The sequence below is a fragment of the Exophiala xenobiotica genome (assembly GCF_000835505.1).
Source record: "Exophiala xenobiotica strain CBS 118157 unplaced genomic scaffold supercont1.2, whole genome shotgun sequence".
In the NCBI taxonomy this organism is placed as follows: Eukaryota; Fungi; Ascomycota; class Eurotiomycetes; order Chaetothyriales; family Herpotrichiellaceae; genus Exophiala; species Exophiala xenobiotica.
In genome coordinates this window covers 4734158-4756793 of record NW_013562493.1, presented here as the reverse complement: position 1 = coordinate 4756793, position 22636 = coordinate 4734158, and the positions used below count along the sequence as shown (strand labels likewise).

Here is a 22636-nt window from a genome sequence, read left to right as displayed (position 1 = left end):
ATCCTCGAGCATTGACGTCCGCGCCGTTGTCCACGAGTATCTGCACCACCTTCTCGTGGCCATTCTCTGATGCCAAAGAGAGTGCATCACCAAAATATCCTCGAGCATTGACGTCCGCGCCGTTGTCCACGAGTATCTGCACTATCTTCTCGTGGCTATACCTTGACGCCCACTGTAGCGCAGTACCCCACCGTCCTTGAGCATTGACATCAGCGCCATTCGCTATGAGAATTCCCACAACGTCTGTATGGCCTCCTGCCGATGCAGCTATTAGTGCATTACCGTATTCTCCACCCCTCCTATTGACACTAAGACTGATGTTTGTGCCCGAGCCAGCACTTTCTTCATCGACATCTGAACGATCTTGGAGTTCAGCCCTTAGAAGTCTCAAGATCAACTCACGTAAGCCCAGAGTACTCGTAATTGTCAGATTAGTTTCATCGTAGGATATATTCCAGCGGCGGCTGGAGCAATAAAGTGCGTACCAAACCCGGTACAGCTTCTCATTAGGCTGGCAATGCTCAAGGGCTGATGTTATCAGACCGGGGTCCAAAGTCGCTTGGACTGCTCGGTAGTGGCTAAACCAGGATGTCGCACTGTAGTCCAGAAAAACTCTGTCTTGTACTTGAGCACCGTATTTTTCTTCCCATTCAAACCAACGAGTGCGATTGTCTTCAAGCCAGGGGAGATTCCGGAAATCTCGAAACTTCAAGAACGCAACACATACCTTCGCCAAGAGGAGTTCAGCATCTGACAAGTCAATCGAATGCTGCCATGTAGGTGCTTGAGGAGGTGCCCCTTCTGTCAATGTATTTCGCCCTGATCCATGAATCAGAAATTCTCGGGCTGTCTGACGGATCAGATAAACTCGATCATCGTGAATACTGACAAAAAGGCCACAGATTTTCGGAAGAGTCGAAGTAAAAACCGCATCTGTCGGGAGATCTAGGTCTTTCAATGATTCGGCGTCAATACGCTTAGCTAGCTCCAGGGCAACCTTTATCTCAGGAACGGTCAGGACTCTCTTCGCCACGAGGATGATTTGAAATATAAATCGAGCTTGTCTTGGATCTGTGGTCTTTCCTAGGATGGCCTCATACGCTTCGCTGACAGAAGAAGGTAATTTGTCAATGACAGTTTGAAGTTTTTGAGCGGTGCAGTGGTTGACGAATTCTTTTTGAATGACGGCAAGAATGAGATGGAGCCAAAGATACGTTCGATGCTTCAGCTTTTTCAAGCGTTCGACAATGGTTGTCCGGCTCTGCGAATCAAGCTTTGGTAACACCCTCGGAACTCTGTGGTCGATTACAAGGTTGATTTCTTCGCTGATCCTCTCAGACTGGTCGTCGCCGGCAAATTGAAGGAAGATAGATGCATCCTGGAGGCGGGAAAACTCAAGTTCAATATCGTCATACGGTCGACTTGTGATCAAGAACTTCAAGCGGATATTAGGATTCTGCGTCAACAATGGATCCGAGAAGAAATCGACAAGCATTTCCATGAGGGCGCTCCTAGAGGTTTCATGGAACTCATCCAAGGCATCCAAGATACAGACAATCTCGCCAGATGCAGGATTCTTTGCCGTCTCCACGAGAATAGCCCACAACTTACTGAGCATACTGCGTAAAGATGTACCATTCTCCTTAAATCGCGATAAGGCATGTGTGATCAAATTCTTGTCGAGATTGTGCGTGTATAGTTGGTGCAACATGGCGGTGAGTGCGTTCTCAGCCTGGTCACGTCCATCCAAGCCGTCTTTGAAGAAAAAGTAGCACACTGTCGAAGTCATCCTGCTGTTTGTAAGTAACCGCTCGTCAACAAGACAGCGGGACAAGACAGATTTGCCGCAGCCGGGGCCGGCCGAGACCCAAAGCAAGGCAGATGTAGGAGAGTCGCGCCATGTCTGAAATCTTTTATGGTCCAGAAACCATTGGCAAGTTCCAGGTACTCGTTTGGTATTGATATCTTTGTCGCCCTCATAATCGGTGGAAAAGCTCTGGAGAAAATCTTTTAGCAGATCATCATCACGCTCAGCTGCTCGAACCTTTTCGATGTCCGATAGTGCGTCAAGGATCTGCCGTTGGACCTTTGTAGACCGTTCGATCTGCAGCGTTTGCTCTTGCAATAGCTCTCTTTCTGCCGTCTTGTCGAGGAATGATGCATACTGCTGGCACTCCTGGTCCGCATTCTTGACGGCGGCTGGAAGATCTGCCCAGTGCCCCGGCTTGATGATATTTGACCAGCCTCTCTTGGCCGTGTTATGAGATAGGTGGCAAACCATGTGAGCCTGGTATTCGAGTATCCGAGAATAAAGTTGCACCACGGCATTCTCAAAGGCGCCTTGACTGTCCAACTTATTGTAGTAGCTCATTCGGATCTCGTAAAGCCGTATCAGGGTGGCAGCATGATCAAGGCCTTGCAGCATGTCCTCACTCTGCTCGCTGGGGCTGAGGAGGACCTAGACATTGAAGTTAAGGGTCAACAAGAGAAGCGAAGCCGTAGGTTTGACCATAATTACTTACGGGAAGGAGTATAGACACTCCCGCCCAGGCCAATGCTGCAAACGGCTGGGCGTTTATCGCTGTCGACACGATGTCCTCGCTCCAGATCACAAATTTGGCGATGCTTTCACCATATTCACGAACCTTAATGGATTTGCCAGCTAGGTTGATGATGAACTGTCGAGTATCACGGCGCTTAAGCTTCGCTTGGATGGACTTGTACGCTCGACTCCAGAGGCCTGGTTCTGTAGTGAAGGACGTGGCATCTTTCAGGTCGGGAGTAGAAGTTCGCGGCAAGGAATGATATTCTTAGGCAGATGGACGCTCATCAAAGGAAGGCTTGCTTTGCACTTGAGCTTCGGAAGTGATGGTCTGAAGCGGCGGCGGAAGGGACTGCGACTCCAGCTATTCGTGAGCTTGAGGAAGAGGCCATCGTGGTATAAGAATCCTTCTTGTAGCTGTACTTACATCATTATTGCCGTTAGCCTTTGCTTGTGAAGAGACAATCGTTGCGCTGTCGTCGTTCAACTGTGGGGACGCTGGTTGCCGCTTTGGACGGTTTACCAGGCTTTCCGATCCCACCCCGGATTTGAATTTGAGTTTCTCCAAAAAGCGACCCATATCTAGGCGACGCGCCAGCAACCATGGCAACAACCAGATGTACATGAATTCCCGCCGTGTTCGACTATTTCTATCAGACAAATGCTGTGCGCAGCTAAGGTTTGCTGGTCAATGCTAGGTGTTCAACCATCTGTCCATGCATGGCGGGGCGGCGCACAATTACCTCGAGTCCAAGGGCTACAAGCTGTCCTGGAGAGTCGGGGGACATGTGCTTGGCAGCCAGATCTTCGACTATTGGTACGATGAGTCGGGCTTGAACTCGAACATTACGCCGGTGGAGACCTGGTCTATTGCGAGACGCCCGTCACTGTGCAGGAGAACCGCCCGCACAAGATGTATGTTGACGGACGGGTGGGTTGAACATACCATACCATTGACCTGGTGATTGTGGGCTCGCTCCGGGATGGGATGATAAGCGCACGCAAACAAACGCAGAGTCCCGGGTACTGGTGGGATCCGGGGTTTAAGAGCCTAATGCTATATCGCACAGCCGAAGCACGCGAAGTCTACATCACAAACTCAAGGTTGGTTCAGTCTGGCATTTAGTGTACGGACGTGTTAAAGCAGTGTCCATCACATTCCCGCGGACGGCGCCCGATTCACGAAAAGGGCATCGGGCAGAGGCTAGTGCATACAATCCTGGCGAATACCACAGCAAACAACAAGTCAGCATGGTGTAGCATTCTGGCGTAGAGAGCCCACTTGAAACATGGTCATGCATAATGGTCAATTCAGACCATTTGTGGTTGCTTGAGTGAGAGGAGTGGACACAATAAAAATAACATTCCTGCTCTAGGGGATATCTCAATTCCATGTAGTCAACGCAACACGCAGTCCGTTCATGTTCAGGTCTTTCGCAACGGTCCAAGCCAACCAAACCAGCTTGAAACTCGAATTGGCGCAACGGCTGCCAAGCAGACTCACCGCGAGAACCCTCTCTCTCTGTCCCGATCGTGACCTCTTGTCTTCGACATTTGTCCAATCATAAAATGGTTCACGTCCTCGTCGGCCCAATAGCTCAAGTGGCTGGCGATACTGGCAAGTAGTGACACGTCGAACATACCTTCCTGGATATGATAGTCGACGCGACCGTTGCTGTTCAACGCCCGCACTTTCATTTCTTCACGTTTCAATTTGCGTGCCCGTTCTTGCGACAGCTGATATTCCGCAGACGGCGAGGTTGACCCGCCTTCTTCATTGCCTTCAGTCGCAGCATGTGAAGATCGCCGCTTTTGGAAGCCGGCATACAATGTTTCGATTTCCGAATCTATCAGAGTCGGTACTTGTTCGCTAGAGGGCGAAGACTTGGCGGCGTCGGCAAGATCTTGTTGTCTCTTGTCGTCGGCAACGGGCATGGTATGCTGAGCGCTTGTAGGTCCCGAGGGATTGGTGGCAATGCCACCTGATGCTTTCAATTTGTCTTGTGGCAAAGCTTGTTCCTCGCCTGTGATGCCGAGACTTCGGTTAATCAGGCTAGATGCTACGCCAGACGTCAGGTTGTACCAGCTTGACATAACCTGCTGCCCCATCCGGGCTGTCACGTTTGCAATGCCAGGTGCTGCAAAGAGCCCTTTCTTGGTGTATGGAAGAGGTTGAGATTTGAGTTGTGCCATGGCCGGCGATATTAGAGGCTCCATGCGGTATGCGATGGGGTCTGTAGGGTGAAAGATATTGAAGAGCTCGTTGCATTTAGGGGAGGAGGTGCCAATTGGAATGAGGTCTTTGGAGCTTCCCCCACCGGGAGGTCTGAGGGCTCTATCAAAGGGATCGTTGCGCATTGGGTCTGGGTCGAAGGGTGATGTAGGCACGGCGGCTGCCCCGAAAGTACCAGCGCCCAAAGTCGATCGAGCAGCGATAGTCCTTCCTTTCAGCATCTGGAACAGCGCGATGGGAGAGCCGAGACAGAAGAAATTCTCCACCTCAAAATCAAGGCGCAGATCTTTTTGCTCAACATTGAACTCTCTTGACGTCTTGCTAGATACCCGCCGTGGTCTAGTCTTACCTGTCTCTTCTTGTCGACAAAGTATGTCAAAGAGGACAGCGCTGCCGAGCGAGTGGCCACAAAAGCTGACTTTGCCAGAGAAACCTGTACGTTGTTTGAAAAGCTGATAGACGCGGTTACACTCCTTTTGTACGATTGACGCAATATGTTCTCGATAGGCACTCTGATATAGGAGAACGTCCATGGCGAGATCTGTAATCAGGTTTCGAACCGCCGGGACCCCTTCAACGGTGATATCTTGGAGAGAGGGATATTCATCGTCAAAGCCATCGTCAGCATCCCCAATGTCGGACTCTTTGCGGTTCTGCTTGACACTCTGTTTGGGAAAGTCCAGAAGATGTCGCCAACAAATAGGGAGCACCTGCACTTTGCAGTTCTTGGGGTCACCGCTCAGAGCCTGCAAGTCCGGAGCTGACTCATAGACTGCTTTCATCGTCTTTCGAAGAGTATTAACGTCGTGAATGAAGTTGATACTGTCTAGCCTGAGGCCTAGACGTTGACCAATACCGTGTGTCACCAGAACCAGATGATCAATTTGCCTGGCTTGATCGTCGCCATCCTTTTCTCTTGCATTCTCCATTTCTCTTTCCTCTTCTTCCCGTGCTTCTTCCTCCGCCAAATCTTGCGAGTCTTGGGTGTCTGGCATCCCCGCCAAGGACGAGATTTGCCGTTCTAGCGCAGTCCGACGAGGTTTCTCAGGCTCCTGGTCCTTGTTCTGGTCTTCGACTGGTGTTGTCTCGGGCGATATCTTGGCAGATCTGCGCTTCTCTTTCGTGCTTGTGCCATCTCCAGCTTTGGAGTCAAACTTTGTGTCGGCGACTTTTCCATCTGCAACCTTGAGATCTGTCCATCCTCGAAGGACTTTGGTCCCTCCATAGCCGACGAAGCGCCCATAGACTGTGGTGCTCATACGAGAAAGAAAGTCGTCGGTCGATAGATACGCTACGGTAGCGTCTTGATAGGTCACAGTCGTGTTCATATGAGAGCCGAAGAGGCGGTAGGTGTTGGACCCCATAGGTTGATCATCATCTTGCGAGGTTTGTGCCGAATGAGACGTGCCGTCGAAAACTTGAGAGCTTGGTCTGCTCCTAGGTTGCGAGGCGGAACGAGGAGCCGACAGGCCAATCCTCCTCCATGGCGCAACCTTCAGGTAACCCTCCTCAAGTTGATTCGCCAAGTTCTCATCGCAGGGCTTTAGAGTCGAGCCATCAGTGTAGAACCAACTCCCCCTGCGGACTTCGTACACCGGACCTAGCCAGTATGCAGGCTCCAACTCGCGTTTCTCAATATGGACATCGAAAAGGTAATCCTCATTGACCGGAACCTTGGTGCTGGTAACTTCGTGGCCGTCTCGATGGTCACTGTCTTCTCTGTCAAGAGTCTGGAAGGCTTTCTCAATAGTAGCCGAGTCGGATGCCGAGAAAGCCACTAATTTCTTCGGGACTGGTGGAGGCTTTGCTTTTTCTTCTGGACTTGGTTCTACCGAGAACGGCTTCCGTTTAGCCACATCGACGGCATAAAACCATCTTGTCTTAAGAGGCGGACAATCCTTAGGGTACCTCCGGAGACTTGGTGAAGGCCGGAGGTTGATGGTGTGATCAAGTCCTGTTGATTGTTTGAGGCCAGGAGGTTCTTCCTTTGGTTTGTGGAGCGGTGATTTGGGAGGCGGAGTGTTGCTTCTGTTCCAAGACGTTATGGAACCAAGAAAGGAAGACGACGACTTGGTTGCATCAGCCATCCCCTTCCGGACAGCCCTTACGAGGGCCGGAAATCGATCCAATGTGACGGCATAGGTAGACTCATCTAAGAATCCAGTTGAGGCCAGAAGAAGCCTTTGAGTGGATGAGAGTAAATCTGGAATAAATCTGGAGGGTTTGATGACAAGGAAGATTCTCTCTGTACGAGTATAAAGATGTTTGTTGCCTTGTTGTGAACGTGTCACTTTGATATCCAACGAGGCCAAGTGGAAGCAAGTGGAAGTGAACCAGCCACATGCCAGCTGTGGCTGTGGCTGTGCTCAATCACGTGCTTTGTTCTGGTGTGGCACGTCATAGAATTCGCGGCGCCTGAATGCAGGCCTTTCATGCGATGCCAACTGCTTATGCTTGCGACGCCTGACCAGGCACCACAATTAGGAAATACTACATATCCTCAGCCTGACGCCCTCGACAACCTGTCGACTATCTACAGCAGGCCGATTGCATCCATCACATTCTCACCACTTTCGTCCTCCAGATCCTCACGCCCGGGCAACAGCCCCTCCCCCTCCAACCACCATGGCAGGCATACTCAAACTCCAGCGCAAATACCCCCAATTCCCGCAGAACGAAATCTTCCAGCTGCAAGATGCGTTTCGGAAACTTGACGTCGACGACAAGGGGTACCTCGATGAAGCCACCGTCATCAAAGCCACCCAACAGTCTGAGAGACAGTCTTACGACGTGGTCAGACAAGCACTGAAGGAGGTGGAACTCGACAGCTCGAGGAGAGTGGAACTTGAAGACTATGTCGACCTCATCTCGAAAGTACGCGGTGCTGAGCCGCCTCAACAGCGTGCCCCTAGTGGACCGGTGCGGCCGGCTGCGGGTAACGGAACGCCCTCGCATGGCCATGCTTCAAAGCCTAGTTTAGGAGGAGGAGCTGGAAAGATTCAAGTCCAAGGCTCTTCTGCAAATGTTACACACACGATAAATGAGGAAGAGCGAACCGCCTTCACCACCCATATCAATGCTGTCCTTGCTGGTGATCCTGAGATCGGTCATCTCCTGCCTTTCCCTACCGATACCTTTGAGATGTTTGACCACTGCAAAGATGGGTTGGTTCTGGCGAAACTCATCAACGACAGCGTGCCCGACACAATCGACGAACGTGTACTGAATATTCCAGGCAGGAAAGTCAAGACACTGAACGCGTTCCACATGACCGAGAACAACAACATTGTCATAGAATCTGCAAAAGGTATTGGCTGCTCCGTCGTCAACATTGGCAGTGGTGATATTATCGAGGTCCGAGAACACTTGATTCTGGGTTTGATCTGGCAGATCATCCGACGAGGTCTACTGGGGAAGATTGATATCAAGTTGCATCCTGAACTTTACCGCCTGCTTGAAGAAGATGAAACCCTTGAGCAATTCCTTCGACTCCCACCGGAGCAGATCCTACTCCGATGGTTCAATTACCACCTGAAGAACGCTGGGTGGCAGCGAAGAGTCGCCAACTTCTCCGGAGACGTCAAGGACGGCGAGAACTACACCGTTCTTCTCAACCAACTAAAGCCAGACACCTGCTCTAGAGCGCCCTTACAGACCAGGGATCTCCTTCAGCGAGCAGAGCAAGTGTTACAGAACGCCGAAAAGATTGATTGCAGAAAGTTCTTGACCCCTACCGCTTTGGTAGCAGGAAACCCCAAACTCAATCTCGCATTTGTTGCCAACCTCTTCAACACTCATCCAGGCCTCGATCCTCTTACAGAGGAGGAGAAGCCAGACATTGAGGACTTTGACGCTGAAGGCGAACGCGAGGCTCGTGTATTCACCCTCTGGCTCAACAGTTTGGATGTCCAGCCTACGATCAACAATTTTTGGGAAGATCTACGTGATGGAAACATTCTGCTTCAAGCCTATGACAAGGTCATCCCCGGCAGCGTTAATTGGCGTCACGTCAACAAGCCTCCTGCTCATGGAGGAGAGATGTCTCGGTTTAAGATGGTCGAGAACACGAACTACGTCGTTGAACTGGGCAAACAGAACCGATTCTCCCTCGTCGGTATCCAAGGTGCAGATCTCACGGACGGTCAACGAACGCTGACGCTCGGGTTGGTCTGGCAATTGATGCGCCGCGACATTGTCAGCACACTGTCAGGCCTAGCTCAACGCATGGGTAAGCGCGATCTGTCCGACTCCGACATGGTCAGGTGGGCAAACGACATGTCCCGAAAAGGCGGCAAGAACTCCTCGGTCCGTACATTCCGGGATCCAGCCATCACCAGCGGCATTTTCCTCCTCGATGTCTTGAACGGAATGAAGAGCAATTATGTCGATTATGATCTCGTTACCCCAGGAAAGACGCCAGATGATGCATATGCCAATGCTAAGCTATCCATCAGCATAGCTAGGAAGATGGGTACGTTTCAGCTCTCCAGTCGCTTGGCGCATGAGAGTCACTTACTAACGAGGTGATTAGGTACCACTATCTATCTCCTTCCAGACGATATCGTGCAAGGGCGTGCTCGATTGGTGACCACCTTTGTTGGTAAGTACTTTCTCTATCTGATACGATTCGAGATTGGCGTGCTAACACGCATCCTAGGTGCACTCATGCGGACCGCGGAGAAGATGGGAGTGTAGAAGAGGAACCTTTGCCTTAGGTCGTTGATGGTGGGACGCTGCAGCAGGCCTCTGGAAGCTGGTCGCATTTGGAAATCAAGGGGGCCCACTTCTTCCTGTGTGTCTTATGTTACAAGTGGTCTAAATTGCCGCCCCGGCATAGGATGGTCTTGAGCTGACCAGGGACGATGAGTGTCGTGGAAGCTTCATTCCCGGAGCACCTGATTAGGCTGACTCTTTCTGTCGAGTGAGCCACGTTTAGCGATCGATCGGCGCTGCGATCTTCGACAAGACAAAAAATTATAAAGACATTAGCAGACAAAAATGCCGACCGTTGAAGCCCAGGGAAAAAGGTGTGGCACATTGCCGGTCGTGAGCGGGATGACAGCTCTGTAAACAGATTTATTATTCTGTCTACGTTCCTTGTTTGACCTCTGCCGCGCGAATCTATTTGTTCACTAGAGCCTCGCCGAGCCATTTGAAGTCCTACACAGTAGATACACCGTCAGGACATCTGTACGTAGGTATGTTCATGGTCCTTTATTGACAACTCACTACCTCTGCCTCTACCTGCTTGGTACTCTCTCATCCACACCCGCAATGTCATCCTCGTCTTCGTCTTCGTCGACGAGTACTGTACCACGGTAGGACTTACTTCAAATGCTCCTCGAACCACTGCACGGCCTGCAAAAAAGCATTCTCCTTGGCATACAGGCCGACCCTGTACTCTGGATCTCCGCGGACCGCGAAGCCGTGCTCGACACCGCTGTACAGGTTGATCTGGTATGGCAGGCCGAGGTCCTTGAGGATCTGCTCGGTCTCGTGGCGCTTCTCGGTCGGGAAGATGGCATCGGTCTCGGCGGCGGCGATGGCCAGTGGGCCTTTCATGTCGCGCAGCTCGTCGCCCTCGACGAACGACGGGTGCGCCGTGTATCCGGCGTCGATCTTGCCGGCGTCCGGACGCAGGTGTCGGATTACGTATTTGCCGCCGAAGCAGTAGCCCACGGCGCCGATTTTCTAGAAGAAATGAATGTCAGTATGAGCTCGGGTCAATTCATGTCTTGTGTGTTGGGCACGCGAAAGATCCTTCTTCTCCTTCCCTCGGCAGCCTGTGTGCCTAAGATCTTCCAATGGAATGGGGTTGTCTAGTGTCTCTTCTTTTCATTCTGGCGACCGGTATCATGTCCTTGGCCTCACGCTGACGCAAGGACGATGTCCCCGGCCATGAGGGCTCAGGCCTGACTCCGGTACCTCTTCAAGCCCTTTCGATATTGTGGACGTCGGAGAAAGGAGCTTCGCCTGCGGCTCGGGTAGGTATATAAGGTATGTAGGTACTAACCTTGCATCCATATTTCGTCCTCATCTCGACCAGACACGAGTCGATGATAGGATCGACCACGGGCGGCAAGTGTGCGATCTTTTTCTCATTATACTCTCCTTGTATCCACTTCATGATGTCAAAGTCGCCCGGTCGGTTGAGTGGGATGGGGTCGCCATGGAACAAGTCGGGCATCACGACAAAGTAGCCGTTGGCCGCGAACTGGTCGGCGATGAGCTGTGCGTTGATGAAGCGGTGGCCGATGACGTCGGTGATACTGCAGTACACAAACCGGTCAGTATGGCAATTTTCTTTCTAACGCATCCCTCTTCAGGAAAATCGCAGAGTGGACAGGGCCCAGTGGCGGACGTACATCAAGATACCCTTCTCTGTACTCTTGTTCTCGGGGTATTTGGTGTAGATTTCAAAGTCGCCCAGCGTCGAGATCTCGCCGGTGGCGTTGCCTTCGTGCTTGACGCCTTGGTAGCAGCATTTTCCCGGTGGATTGGATGCCATGGTTGACTGTGTTCGACTGCGACTGTATTGACGGTAAATAGGTACGAAGGGAAGAGTAAAAGGTGTGGCAGTGAGGGGCGTCCTTTATTTACCCTTTTTGAGGACAGGAGGGTGTGTAAGCAGCGAGGTGCCTAGTGGAGGATCAATATACTAATTAAGCACGGCAAGCTAATTCCTGTACGAGTTATGGGTAACCAGTAACGAGTACGAGCTATCGGAAGGAGAATTCGGGACTGTGAATGGGAGAGCCAGTTGCGCCATATGCAACTTTTGGTAAAGAGGGGCATCAGATTCGTCGGGATGGAGGCTGCATTGAGACGCGCCATGTTGCCCCTCATTTTCTCATCGCTTTTAACGGAGATAAAGCACCAGCTACAAAGGCAGCCAGAGCTACGGAGTACGAGTGCTGTGAAATGACGTCCACTGTCCACTCGAACCGGGCCGTTTTGACTGGGAAAGAGTCCGACTGTCGGGCCGCAGCCGGATAACAGTCTGGCGATCGCGCTGGGCAAATGGTTCAAAGGTTGGATCTCGCTCCACAGATCACGGCACTTTGAATGCTAAGCTTCTCTGTAGGTGAACTCACTATCTAGCGTAGACTGTAACAGTGGTACCTTTTGTCAGAGAAGAGTAGTAAACATACCTAAGTATTTGGCGGATAGCTAATTCTCATTGCGACAAATAGCCCAACATATCCGATCAGTATTCGTTTTATCCGAACGATCATCGCTCTTCCAAGATCCAGTGGCCGGAAACGCCGTCGTGGACATGGTGGTTGAACTCCAGGTCTACGACATAGGCTCTGTTGCGGCAGTAAATGTCGACTAGGGGAATTTTTGAACCAGACCCAAGACTCGAAATGGACAGATTTCTCCACCGTAGCGATACTCAATATAGTCAGATGCCCTCACTAGAGGATATATCTGAATCCACGTCCGTAATTTTCCTGGCCGGCGTTCGGTTCAGCTTCACCGGTATGGGCGCTGGCTGTCTGTTGTTCGTCCACTTTGCCATGTCTCTTGTCGAGCTTCTTATTTTCCCAAACCAGCAAGGTTCTCAGACTGAGAGCTAGGAGAGCATTGAAGAACATAAAAGCCGCACAGATGCTTTGTCCTTCCACATATCGTGGAGCCTGACTTTTGGGGAAACTCCTCGTTCCTAGAAGTGGTCCGCATTGACCGACAAGATTGAGCAAGATGATACTAGACAGCATCAGCGCAATGGATCGATAATAACTGATAGCTAACTCACCCCATGCCTCTTCGGCTATCGCTTCCTTGGTTATTGACCACCCACGGCAAAATGTTTGCGATCGCAGGGAACACACCACTCGCACACAGAAATGTGCCAAAATATCTCGGAGCCACCGGCCTGCACGTCGCGAGCAGGATATATCCAATACCTCCTACAATACTCAGGAAGGCAATCATCAATCCACGTTGCTGCGTTCGATCGGCAATATAACAGCTGATGATCGTCACAATAGTCGACACAAAATACGGCGGTGCCGAAAGTCCTTGAGCATTGATCGATGAAAAGCCCATCTGGTTTAGAATGGTAGGTAGAAAGACTGGGAGCGACGAGTAAGAGACGTTGCACGAAAAGTACATCAACTAAAGCTCGTCAGCATTCTATGTTTCGTCAGAAATATTCAACGTACCGCAGTAAACCAGGCTTTCGGGTCCACGAGAGTCAGCCCAATCTCCTTGAAGCTGATCCTGTGTCCATCCTCTTGAACTCCATGTTGCCGGATAACCCTGGCTCGAGCCACTTCCTTCTCTTCTTCTGTTAAGAACTTTGCACTGGTGGGACTGTCAGGAAGGAAAAACCATGCCAACGGAGCTGCCAAAATGGTCGGAATGCCTTCCACAAGGAAGAGCAGCCTCCAATTGGCGAGCTTGGAGTGGCCGCTCGTAATGCCATAAGCCAGGGCGCCGGCGAACATGCTGGCAAACGGCGCGGCCGCCAGAAAGATGCCACTTCGGAAGCCATGCTCGTGTCGTAGATAAAAGAAGCTGAGCAGGTACGCTGCAGTAGTTAGTAATCTGTCTACGAATGAATTGAATGAGAAGCTCGCGCTTCACTACCGCAACATGATGCACAGGAGAACTTACGAATGCTGGGACCAAAGCCCGCCTCGGCAGCGCCTAGCAAGAAGCGTAGTGCCATCTCGCCTCTCCACGATTGAGTTGCTGCTTGACAGGTGGCAATAATGCCCCTGTAAATGAAAGTCAGTGTTCTCAAGACATGCAGTCAAGGAGGCTAACTACCAAGCGAGTGTGATGAGGCATGCCCACGTATGTGGCTTCCTGCGGAGCGTCAGCACCGCACGTCTATGACAATGTCAAGCTTCCGTACAGTAATTTCCACATAAAACCCTGTTGTCTCATGAGCATGGGATTGTCACGTAGGAGTGAGGATATTGCCTACCTGAAACTGAAAGATGATGTAGGAGATGTAGAATATGGTCAACAGCCAGTCATAGCGGTCGCCAGTCAAAGAGAGGTCATCTTCCATTCCTGCTATGCGTGCATTGCCAATGTTTGACCGATCGAGGTAGGATAGCAGAACTAGATTCGTCAGTGTGCAGTCCTTGGTGTTGATGACATCTTCGGACATCGACAGGACGACATGACCAGTTTCGACAGCCGCAACGGTGCTCCTCCTTGCCATCAGGCCGTGTCGTCCTTTCTCATGCTGAGGAAAGTCACATACACAAAAATGTCACCAGTGGTGGTACGTGGTAATCAATTTTACGCACGACTCGCTTCTCCATCTCAGCATGGGCGCGCACATTTTGGCCAGTGGCCTCATTTTGCAAAACACCGTCTTTCTCCACGTCCCTAGCGATATTCTGTTCAGCCTGCGTGATCGGCAGATCTTCAGCAGAAACTGGCGTAGCAGGCGCTTGCCTTGGCTTGAAGATGCCCATGTCGATCAGTCAAGATATCAACAGATCAGCCTCTGCGACAAAGAACAATTTAAGGATGAAAGGCGCAAGCGAGAGAAGTGAGGAGAAAGAATTGTGTGATTAAATTTCAGGGCGATCTACTGTGCGTATGACCTCAAAGATCGACGAGCGGCGATCATCGTACCAGAGCACGACAAGGTATGCTGCCACGGCTGCATACTGCATGGTGGGAGTTGGGTGGCCTCGGTGGGTGGGATGAATTGTGCGGAGATGCTGGAGTAACCACAAAAAGTCATGCCGCCATGCATGCCTACTGTGACATTCCTGAGCAAGCCTTCTCGTACATATAACAAAGGCAAGAACGAAACCGAAACACTCCAAAGGCCCAGTAGACGGCGGTAGAACGAACAACTTAGTATTCTGTAAGGAGGACGGAGTAGAGGGAGTGTGATAGTGATCGACGGGAAATGAAAGAAATTCGGTCTAACTCGAAAACGGAAGGTGCAATGATGCCAAGCCCGCCAAAATTTAGATCCCGTGAGCTTGTTTTTTGGCTGTCACACGGCAAGGACGGCTCGAAGGTAATGACGGCTTCCTCTCTCTGCCACCAATCTCCCTCCATGTCTCTCAAAGTCACCGACTGTCAACGAGATGCATCTTCTCAAGACACCGCACGGTCCTTCTAGAGGTCTGTTATCATCACCTGGTGTTTTCTCCCAGCGAGCGAACAGGAGTTGATCTCGGTATTTGTCCAACATCATGAGCCGGGATGATTCCAAAAGGTGAGCTCTGAACCTGACCGCACAGTTTCACCTCTACAAGATCCCTTTTTGTCTACAACCAGTCATCTACACAAGGTCTGCCGTGGTCTACATCCCCAGCCTCTGGATCGAGACTGTCAAAGATTCAGCAGTGTGTCAATAAGCTCGAAGATCGACTTTGTTCCCCAGTATGACGGACTGAGAACATGCAATCACCGTATAAATGCAACTTGACGGTGACGAGAAGATCCTCTAGTACTCTCTGGAGAAACTGGGTTCTAGGCTTTCGAATTAGACGCTAGATCTGATCAGTTCTGTACCCTCAACTCTTGTCCTATGGCTGTGCGCCCCAGAGAATTCGGTTTGACATCTGTCACCTCAAAGGCAACCACCAGTGATATCTCTGGACCCCAACCACGCGTTCTAACACAGGTCTTCCCTTGGGGTAGCTGCTGTGTGGTTGTGACTGCACACAGTCCAACCTTCTTGTGAGAAGTGGTCATTGATCCCACTAGACATCCGTCACCGTTATACTAGCAATCAAAACTGCGGAGATATCCTCTCTGGACTGCTCCTTTCAGCCATCCGCGAGTACATGTTTCAAATTCTATCAGGCACGAACCATCTACTGTTCGCCCATAAGGATCCTCGTATCCTGGAATTCGGATTCCCAACGCCACCGGTCGATCTACCAACAATTGACCTCGGCCACGAGGCTGAACATCATATCAGTTTTTCGTGTGAGGCGAGCAACGCAACGCAACCATTCAGCATGATGAGTGCAGCGCGTTTTGCGTTCTGCATCTTTCTCCTCGCCACGGTCGCTCTCGCAGCTGTCCTTCCCAGTACCTCCGACAGAAACCAGCAAACCCACCTCGCCAGACTCAGCTCACTACAAGCGCCAAACAAACTCGTATGCAAAGCCACAGCACAACGGATGCGATGTTACGGCGGACCTTTCGTCACACCCCAGACCTGCGCGTTAAGCTGTATCTGTGAAGAAGGCCGGATATCATGCCCCAGCTACAGCCACTGTGACGACAATTCAATGGATACCTTCTGCGGGTCGCTATGTGGTTGCGGGGTCGGCGCGGACAAGAATGTCAAGACGATGACCAACAGAGAGATACTCATGAGTGCCCATCGATATGCCGCACCCGCAAACGAGATCGACGACGAAGATGATTTTGATAGTGAAGATGATTCAAGCTCGAAGGCTGGTGCGAGAAGAACATCTTCTTACCGTGAGCGGCAGCGGCAGACGCTTGAATGAGGAGCGTTGGTTATTTGAAATGAACAATGCGATTTGCTTTCCTTTTTCAGTCGGCGTTTCAGGGCCTTTGTGTATCCAGGGAGCTTGGGGTTCATTATCAGCAATGGCGTTCATATGATGCCCGCTTTCTGGGCGTACACATATATCCAGCATCATAATGACATGCTCGGCATTGAGGACTGAGACTACACTAAACAAGACTTTTTCCATTTGTTCTCTTCTGCCTATTTGCGGGATAGGGAGGCCTTACTCATACACAGTCACCACTGCAGTAGATCGTGCTTTGTCTGAAGCCGATGGATATTAGGTACGAGGGAATCCCGATGAGTACTGCATGTCTCCTTTGATGGGCCATGAACGCCGCTGAACCGCAATCATACACAGCCAAAAACCACTTTTATCCACATACCCCGACCCTTTTTGGAGGTGCAGTCGTCCTCAAGTGCTGGACGTAGAGCACGAGTCAGTCCGACCTGAAAAAGCGACGAAAGGCCAACATGCCCTCGCAACCTCACTTGACGTCTCTGTCTGCTCCACCGGTTCGCTTATTTCACGCTCAAGCACTTGATGTCGAACGTCAACTTGCTGTTCTTCGGAATTCCAGGCAAAGCCTTGTTGCCGTAGGCCAGATGAGCCGGGATGACCAGGCGTCTCTCTCCACCGACTTGGATGCCTTGGAGTCCGATGTCCCAACCCTTGATCACCTCGCCGGCACCCAGCTTGAAGCTGAAGGGCTTTCCTGACTTATTGCTGTCGAAGACCTTGCCATTGTCGAGTTTGCCGATGTAGCGCATTTCCAGACGATTGCCCTTCTTCGCGGCGGGGCCTTCACCCACCTTTCGGTCATCAACAGTCACACCTTGAACTTCCTTGACACCGACCGACGCACCACTGGCCTTTTCCTTCTTGTCGGATTTGGCGGGTGTCGGGCCAGATGGGGTGGGACCTTGTTCGAGGTTCTTCGCGAATTGGACCTTTTTTTCCGAGCCACCGTTGACTTCCTTCTTGGAATCGGCAGCTGGGGTATCGACAGGAGCAGCCTCGCCATCATTCTTCTTGAGCTTCTTCAGGCGCTTCTTCTCCTCCTTGCTGAGTTTCTTGCTCTCGCCAGCAGGAGCGGCTTCATCCTTCTTCAACGACTTGGCCATGATATCGTCGAGGTTTGCTTCGTCTTCCTCTTCACTGTCCTGGGCGGGACGCTTGTTCTTGCCTTTACCCGTATCCTTGACCAGCTTGGGCACCTCGTCTTCATCTTCGTGGACCTCAGTGACACGGGGATCATCCAGATCATCGAGTTCGTCAGACTCGGAGTCGGAACCGGCACCTTCGAGGAGGTCGAGTTCATCTTCATCGGGAGACAGGTCGTAGACGTCCTCATCCTCGTCGTCTTCATCGTAGAGTGAGGCTTGGCCATCGTCTTGAGGGATCACGTAGTTGCCGGTGAGGTGGACCGTGTGCGTGCCCGAGACCTTGAAGAAGACCTTTTCGCCTTCGCCAACCACAAAGTCGATAGGTTGTTGGTAGTTCTGGAATCTGCGTTAGCTAGAATCGAGTTGGGGGAGCATGAAGACAAACCTTTTCTGGGTCCAGAGTGCAGATGACGACTTCGTCCAATTCGAGTGACTCGTCATCGGAATCCTCCTCGTCGTCCTCGTCGTCCTCGCCCTCGACGGCCTTTCCTTTACCCTTAGCAGCCATCATGATTTTCTTCAGTTCCTTGATCGCTTTCATGGTAGCTTCGGGATCGTCATCGTCCTCATCATCCTCGTCTTCCATGTCTTCGTCTTCGTCGTCCTCATCTGCGGCTTGTTTCTTGGTCTTCTTTTCACTTGGGCCTCCATTGACCTCTTCGTCCTCTTCATCAGACTCGTCCTCGTCCTCGTCTAGAAGTCCGTCGAGGTCGAAGTCCTCATCTTCCGAGTCATCCTCGTCGTCGTCCTCGTCGAATGGGAGACGGACCAGTTTGAGGGTCGCGCGAGCTGGTTTCTTGTCGTCGGCGGCTTCGAAGTCAGGGTCGGCGCTTGGGTCGATCGCAGCCATGGTCACACGAAACTAGACGAGCCACTTGTTAGACAACTCGCAAAAAGCATCGAAGCCTCATGGTGAACTCACCATAGCCGCAAATTCGGGAACGGCAGGAACCAGAATGTCTCCTGGAGGGACTTTCATGGCGTAGACCGCCACAGGCTGAATGCCGGACATCTTGGAAAGGAATTTGGTGGTGTGATAGACAAAGCTCTGCAGTGTATCTTTGGAAAGAACTTGCTGCAAGAATTGAGCAATGTGAGTGAGAAATTTGAGCAGAAAAAAGATCTCTGAAACTCGAGCTTTTGCAAACTGGAGACTTGATGCCGCTGCCTCAGAAACGGAGGCCGCTAAAAAAAAATCTCTGGGTCAATGTAACTGGATCTTCTCGATAAGATAAAGGATCACTACCTACGACTACCTTAGGCGGCATGCTTAGCTAATCCAGCCATTCTGCCTGCGCTTCTTACGTTGCGTCTTGGAACCCTGACGCGCCACCCTGATTCATTATTGAACATTCACCACGCCAACGCTCGTTGTGCGCCGTGGGCAATTATGATCAAACATTGGACCCGTTATGATACTATCTCATAGCCCCCCATGGGCTCCAGGCTGGAAAAGAACTCTTCCTTCGTACGCAAACGCATCGAAAACCACACCTTCAGCGACGAGCAGGGCGAAGAATATGAAGCATCCAAGTTCGGCGGTTTTGCCGACTACATGCGGCGAAAGAAGATAAAGTTACAAAATCTCGATGCAGAGCTCAGATCGCATTCTGCGGACAACCCACCTATATTCCGCGGTGTGGTAGTCCATGTCAATGGCTACACTCAGCCTTCTTTGAGTGACCTGCACAAGCTCGTCGTTAGCTATGGAGGTGGGTTCCTACAATATCTCGATGGCAAGACCGCCGTCACACATGTCGTCGCAAGTCACCTCACTCCTAAGAAGACTGTCGAGTTTGCGCGATACCGCATTGTGAAACCTGCCTGGGTGGTCGATAGTGTAAAAGCTGGGAGACTCTTGCCTTGGGATGCATACCGGATTGTGGACGAAGGCGTGACCCAAAAAGTCTTGGGGTTTGACAATGGACAGATTGTCAGTCAGACGAACAGTCAAAGACATACGTACAGGGATCAATCCGATACGAGCTGGTATACTTCGCAACTGCGTCAACAGCCGGAACCTCCCCCAGGTCAAGGCGGACAAGCCGCAGAAGATCAAAACCCTCCGGATGAGGACGATGGTTTCAAACAGATAGAGCAAGTCGAAGAGCTGCTTGATGATGATGAGGAAGCAGTCGCTTCGACAGAAACAAAGCTCATCGATTCGGAGCAAAAATTGCCAGCACCTGCTTTCATGGATGTTCAGCCACAGTTTCTGCCTATAGGCCGGCAAGACTCACCTGCTCAAGTTCAGAATGTGGTACCGGCTTCAGATGACGGCCCAAAACCTGAAAAGCGCGAATTGACAGCCGAAGAACACAATGCGATATTGCTCCAGAACCCACACATGGCCAAGTCCAGCACTGCGAACCCAGATTTCATTAATCAGTATTATCGCGAGTCCAGACTGCACCATCTATCAACCTGGAAAGCCGATTTGAAAGCACGAATGCAAGCCCGTGCGCAAGAAAAGTCCTTATCACAAAGACCGAAGCAGAATAGGAAGCCTGGCGCCAGAAGATACATCATGCACGTGGATTTTGACAGCTTCTTTGCGGCAGTCTCGTTGCGCAAACATCCTCACTTGGCCGATAAACCGGTGGTCATCGCGCATGGTAGTGGCCCCGGCTCGGAAATCGCGAGCTGCAACTATCCTGCCAGGAAGTTTGGTATAAAGAATGGCATGTGGATGAAAGCTGCGCTTGGCATGTGTGCGGATCTGAAGGTTTTGCCATACGACTACAAAGCATATGAAGAGGCTAGTCGTCAGTTCTACGATTCCATCCTTGCGATCGATGGGGTCGTTCAGAGCATCAGCATCGATGAAGCTCTTATCGACATAAGTGAACAGTGCATCAAGGCTGGTGGTTCTGATGGTCGAGGTATTTCAGAGGGCTCGCTTTATCGTGAACAAGAAATTGCCTTACGCATTTCCCATGATCTGAGAGCTTCCGTGAAAGAGAAGACTGGATGTGATGTCTCAGTCGGGATTGGGGGAAATATCCTTCTGGCAAAGGTTGCATTACGGAAGGCCAAACCGGCCGGCCAGCACCTCATCAAGCCGGAAGAAGTTCTGGAATTCATTGGTGAGCTGACAGTCACTGAACTTCCCGGTATTGCTTGGAGTCTAGGCAACAAGCTGGAGGAAATCGGGATCAAATTTGTGAAGGACATCAGAACGTGCACCAAAGAAAGATTGACCAGTGCTTTGGGGCCGAAGACTGGAGAGAAGTTGTGGGACTACTCCAGAGGAATCGACAAGCAAGAAGTAGGCGACCAGGTCGTCCGAAAGTCTGTATCCGCGGAGATCAATTGGGGCATCAGATTCATCAACCAGCAGCAGGCCGAAGAATTCGTGCAGAGTCTCAGTGACGAACTCTCGAGGCGGCTGCTCGAACAGCTGGTCAAAGGCAAACAGCTAACCATGAAAATCATGCGGAAAGCTGCAGATGCGGGCTTGGATCCTCCCAAGAATCTAGGTCATGGCAAGTGCGACACATTCAACAAAAGTGTAATGCTCGGAGTTGCCACGAATGATGGAGCAATTTTGGGCAAAGAAGCGATCTCTATCCTCCGCAGCTACGGTTTCCCGCCTGGAGAGCTTCGAGGCCTTGGTGTGCAAATGCAAAAGTTGGAGCCTTTGAAGCCTTCAGGAACAGGTAGTGCTAGCTTATTCGACAGCAGTCAGCGCCGGTTGCAGTTCAAGAAGCCCACTACACCATCAAGGCCTCCAGAACAGCCACAAGCCCACACACCGGCTCCGCCAGTCCTTCGTTCGCCAAAGTTGAAGGGAATAGATGACCCTATTGAGGAGATACCAACACCAGAGAAGCCAAGCGTGCCAGATACCATCGCTAGCGCTCTAAATGTTCCCGACGGCAACGACGTAGAAAATCAGCGGCCTTTAAATGTCAGCGGCACTCAGTTCATCATGCCCTCTCAGATCGACCCAACCGTCCTAGCGGAGCTACCGGCCGACATCAGAACGAAGCTTGCACCTAAACAGAAGAGCATATTGGACAGCATGGCCCGCTCGAGTCGTTCAGAGACGCCCCAAGCCGATGGACCTTCGCGGTCGGCATCGCCATATCCCAGCGACAACGAAACTTTGCTACCGCGAGAGAGCCAGATCGACCCAGAAACGCTGGCTGCCCTTCCTCCAGACCTGAGAGATGAAGTGCTGAACCAGTACAGAGTTCACAACAACGCTGAGAGATTGTCACGACCACTGACATATTCGCCGCAGAAGCCCAAGCCTATAGCTCCGGCAAAGAAATTGACTGTTACTCCCACGAAGAAACAGAGGACTACCAATTTATTTGGAAAAGCACGGTCCAAACGAACAGGGGATACGTCCTCCACTTTGACGCAATCCAACTTCTTATCTCTCCCGACGATGTCTGCCGGCCAGGACCAAGCTGCTGCCTTTGACACCAACGAGATTTCAGAGTCGTTCTTGAATGAATTGCCAGCAGACATCCGGCTTGAGATCCTAGCCGAGCAGAAAAGGAACAGGATGAAGGCGAAATCCGGGCTCAATTATGAAGGAGCCAAGAAAAAGTCCAAACCTGCTAATCAAGTCGAGTCGACTACACGAGGCCAGCAAAGACTTCAGTTGACGAAGCCTCCGGACAAACCGACCTTCACGTCTCAGAGGTTGAGCAGCCTGCCAGAACTGCGGGATGCTACGTCGGCTTGGGTTCGGGAGTTCTCTTCAGATGGAGAAGGTCCCGACAAAGAAGATGTTAGTGCTCTCTCGGACTATCTCAGCAAGGTGATCTCAATTGAGCGAGACATGGCCAAGGGCATTGCTGTGGTCAATTGGCTTGGTCTGGTCATAGAGTATGAAAATTTCCCCAGTGAGGCCGTCCGTATCGCTTGGGAGGAGGCTCTTTCTGCCCTCAAGCAAGATGTCCAGGTGGCGGTGAAGGGTAGAGGTTTACCTGCAGTCACATTTGATTGTTGACATAGTTCATGAATCTCTTGCGCAACGAGCAAGACTTGGTAATGTACATTCAATATTTCCTGTATTGCTCTTTCTGCTTTCTTTGCGTCCGGCAAGTGGTAGGAAGGCAAGCGCGGCTCTCATGCTTCATTTCGTGCAGTCTTCTGGGTCTTCATTCTTCGTTCTTCATCTTACACTCTTCTCATTCTTCTCTTTTGGCTTTTGCCTCACTTACATCAACATTGTTATGCTCTTTATGCATAGCGCAGGAAG

The 22636-nt window shown here is 51.2% G+C and overlaps 8 protein-coding genes across 8 annotated transcripts in view; 3 read left to right on the top strand and 5 right to left on the bottom strand.

The window, feature by feature from the left end:
• PV05_03993 (uncharacterized protein) overlaps positions 1-2371 on the bottom strand; it is a gene marked incomplete at both ends in the record, with an annotated part of 2609 nt that extends 238 nt beyond the window's left edge. Inside the window, one exon of the mRNA XM_013464680.1 lies at positions 91-2371. Coding sequence (XP_013320134.1) covers positions 91-2371 — 2281 coding nt within the window. The remainder of the gene's footprint in view (positions 1-90) is intronic.
• A 1515-nt stretch (positions 2372-3886) lies between these two features.
• Positions 3887-7054, bottom strand: PV05_03992 (uncharacterized protein). The gene has a single exon (XM_013464679.1). It carries the CDS (start codon positions 6860-6862, stop codon positions 4043-4045), a length of 2820 nt encoding a protein of 939 aa, XP_013320133.1. The 5' UTR covers positions 6863-7054; the 3' UTR covers positions 3887-4042.
• A 162-nt stretch (positions 7055-7216) lies between these two features.
• Positions 7217-9998, top strand: PV05_03991 (uncharacterized protein). Its single transcript, XM_013464678.1, has 3 exons — positions 7217-9246; positions 9307-9375; positions 9433-9998. The coding sequence occupies exons 1-3, from the start codon at positions 7401-7403 to the stop codon at positions 9468-9470; spliced, it is 1953 nt and encodes a 650-aa protein (XP_013320132.1). The 5' UTR covers positions 7217-7400; the 3' UTR covers positions 9471-9998.
• On the bottom strand, positions 9791-11535 carry PV05_03990 (uncharacterized protein). Its single transcript, XM_013464677.1, has 3 exons — positions 11141-11535; positions 10789-11044; positions 9791-10466 (listed from the first exon to the last, which is right to left on the bottom strand). The coding sequence occupies exons 1-3, from the start codon at positions 11281-11283 to the stop codon at positions 10101-10103; spliced, it is 765 nt and encodes a 254-aa protein (XP_013320131.1). The 5' UTR covers positions 11284-11535; the 3' UTR covers positions 9791-10100.
• Positions 11536-11944: 409 nt separating this feature from the next.
• On the bottom strand, positions 11945-14215 carry PV05_03989 (uncharacterized protein; the record flags this gene model as incomplete). The annotated part of the gene is made up of 8 exons (XM_013464676.1): positions 11945-12485; positions 12535-12896; positions 12944-13311; positions 13398-13501; positions 13554-13592; positions 13642-13661; positions 13714-13980; positions 14045-14215. 8 exons carry the CDS (start codon positions 14213-14215, stop codon positions 12194-12196), a joined length of 1623 nt encoding a protein of 540 aa, XP_013320130.1. The 3' UTR covers positions 11945-12193.
• Positions 14216-14918: 703 nt separating this feature from the next.
• Positions 14919-16443, top strand: PV05_03988 (uncharacterized protein). Its single transcript, XM_013464675.1, has one exon. The coding sequence runs from the start codon at positions 15551-15553 to the stop codon at positions 16226-16228; it is 678 nt and encodes a 225-aa protein (XP_013320129.1). The 5' UTR covers positions 14919-15550; the 3' UTR covers positions 16229-16443.
• On the bottom strand, positions 16414-18587 carry PV05_03987 (uncharacterized protein). The gene is made up of 3 exons (XM_013464674.1): positions 18341-18587; positions 17804-18280; positions 16414-17754 (listed from the first exon to the last, which is right to left on the bottom strand). Exons 1-3 carry the CDS (start codon positions 18428-18430, stop codon positions 16774-16776), a joined length of 1548 nt encoding a protein of 515 aa, XP_013320128.1. The 5' UTR covers positions 18431-18587; the 3' UTR covers positions 16414-16773.
• Positions 18588-18751: 164 nt separating this feature from the next.
• PV05_03986 (uncharacterized protein) lies at positions 18752-22474 on the top strand. The gene has a single exon (XM_013464673.1). The coding sequence runs from the start codon at positions 18854-18856 to the stop codon at positions 22382-22384; it is 3531 nt and encodes a 1176-aa protein (XP_013320127.1). The 5' UTR covers positions 18752-18853; the 3' UTR covers positions 22385-22474.
• The last annotated feature ends 162 nt before the right edge of the window (positions 22475-22636 follow it).

Bases quoted from the DNA above. Each gene is read 5' to 3' on its own strand.
- PV05_03992 (XM_013464679.1), bottom strand. From the start codon at position 6,862: ATGGCTGATGCAACCAAGTCGTCGTCTTCCTTTCTTGGTTCCATAACG.
- PV05_03991 (XM_013464678.1), top strand. From the start codon at position 7,401: ATGGCAGGCATACTCAAACTCCAGCGCAAATACCCCCAATTCCCGCAG. The intron at 9,247-9,306 runs GTACGTTTCAGC...CGAGGTGATTAG, and splicing joins CAGCATAGCTAGGAAGATGG to GTACCACTATCTATCTCCTT. The intron at 9,376-9,432 runs GTAAGTACTTTC...CACGCATCCTAG, and splicing joins ATTGGTGACCACCTTTGTTG to GTGCACTCATGCGGACCGCG.
- PV05_03990 (XM_013464677.1), bottom strand. From the start codon at position 11,283: ATGGCATCCAATCCACCGGGAAAATGCTGCTACCAAGGCGTCAAGCAC. The intron at 11,045-11,140 runs GTACGTCCGCCA...TGTGTACTGCAG, and splicing joins ACAGAGAAGGGTATCTTGAT to TATCACCGACGTCATCGGCC. The intron at 10,467-10,788 runs GTTAGTACCTAC...CATTTCTTCTAG, and splicing joins GGACGAAATATGGATGCAAG to AAAATCGGCGCCGTGGGCTA.
- PV05_03988 (XM_013464675.1), top strand. From the start codon at position 15,551: ATGTTTCAAATTCTATCAGGCACGAACCATCTACTGTTCGCCCATAAG.
- PV05_03987 (XM_013464674.1), bottom strand. From the start codon at position 18,430: ATGTCCGGCATTCAGCCTGTGGCGGTCTACGCCATGAAAGTCCCTCCA. The intron at 18,281-18,340 runs GTGAGTTCACCA...TGGCTCGTCTAG, and splicing joins TTCCCGAATTTGCGGCTATG to TTTCGTGTGACCATGGCTGC. The intron at 17,755-17,803 runs GTTTGTCTTCAT...CGCAGATTCCAG, and splicing joins GCACTCTGGACCCAGAAAAG to AACTACCAACAACCTATCGA.
- PV05_03986 (XM_013464673.1), top strand. From the start codon at position 18,854: ATGGGCTCCAGGCTGGAAAAGAACTCTTCCTTCGTACGCAAACGCATC.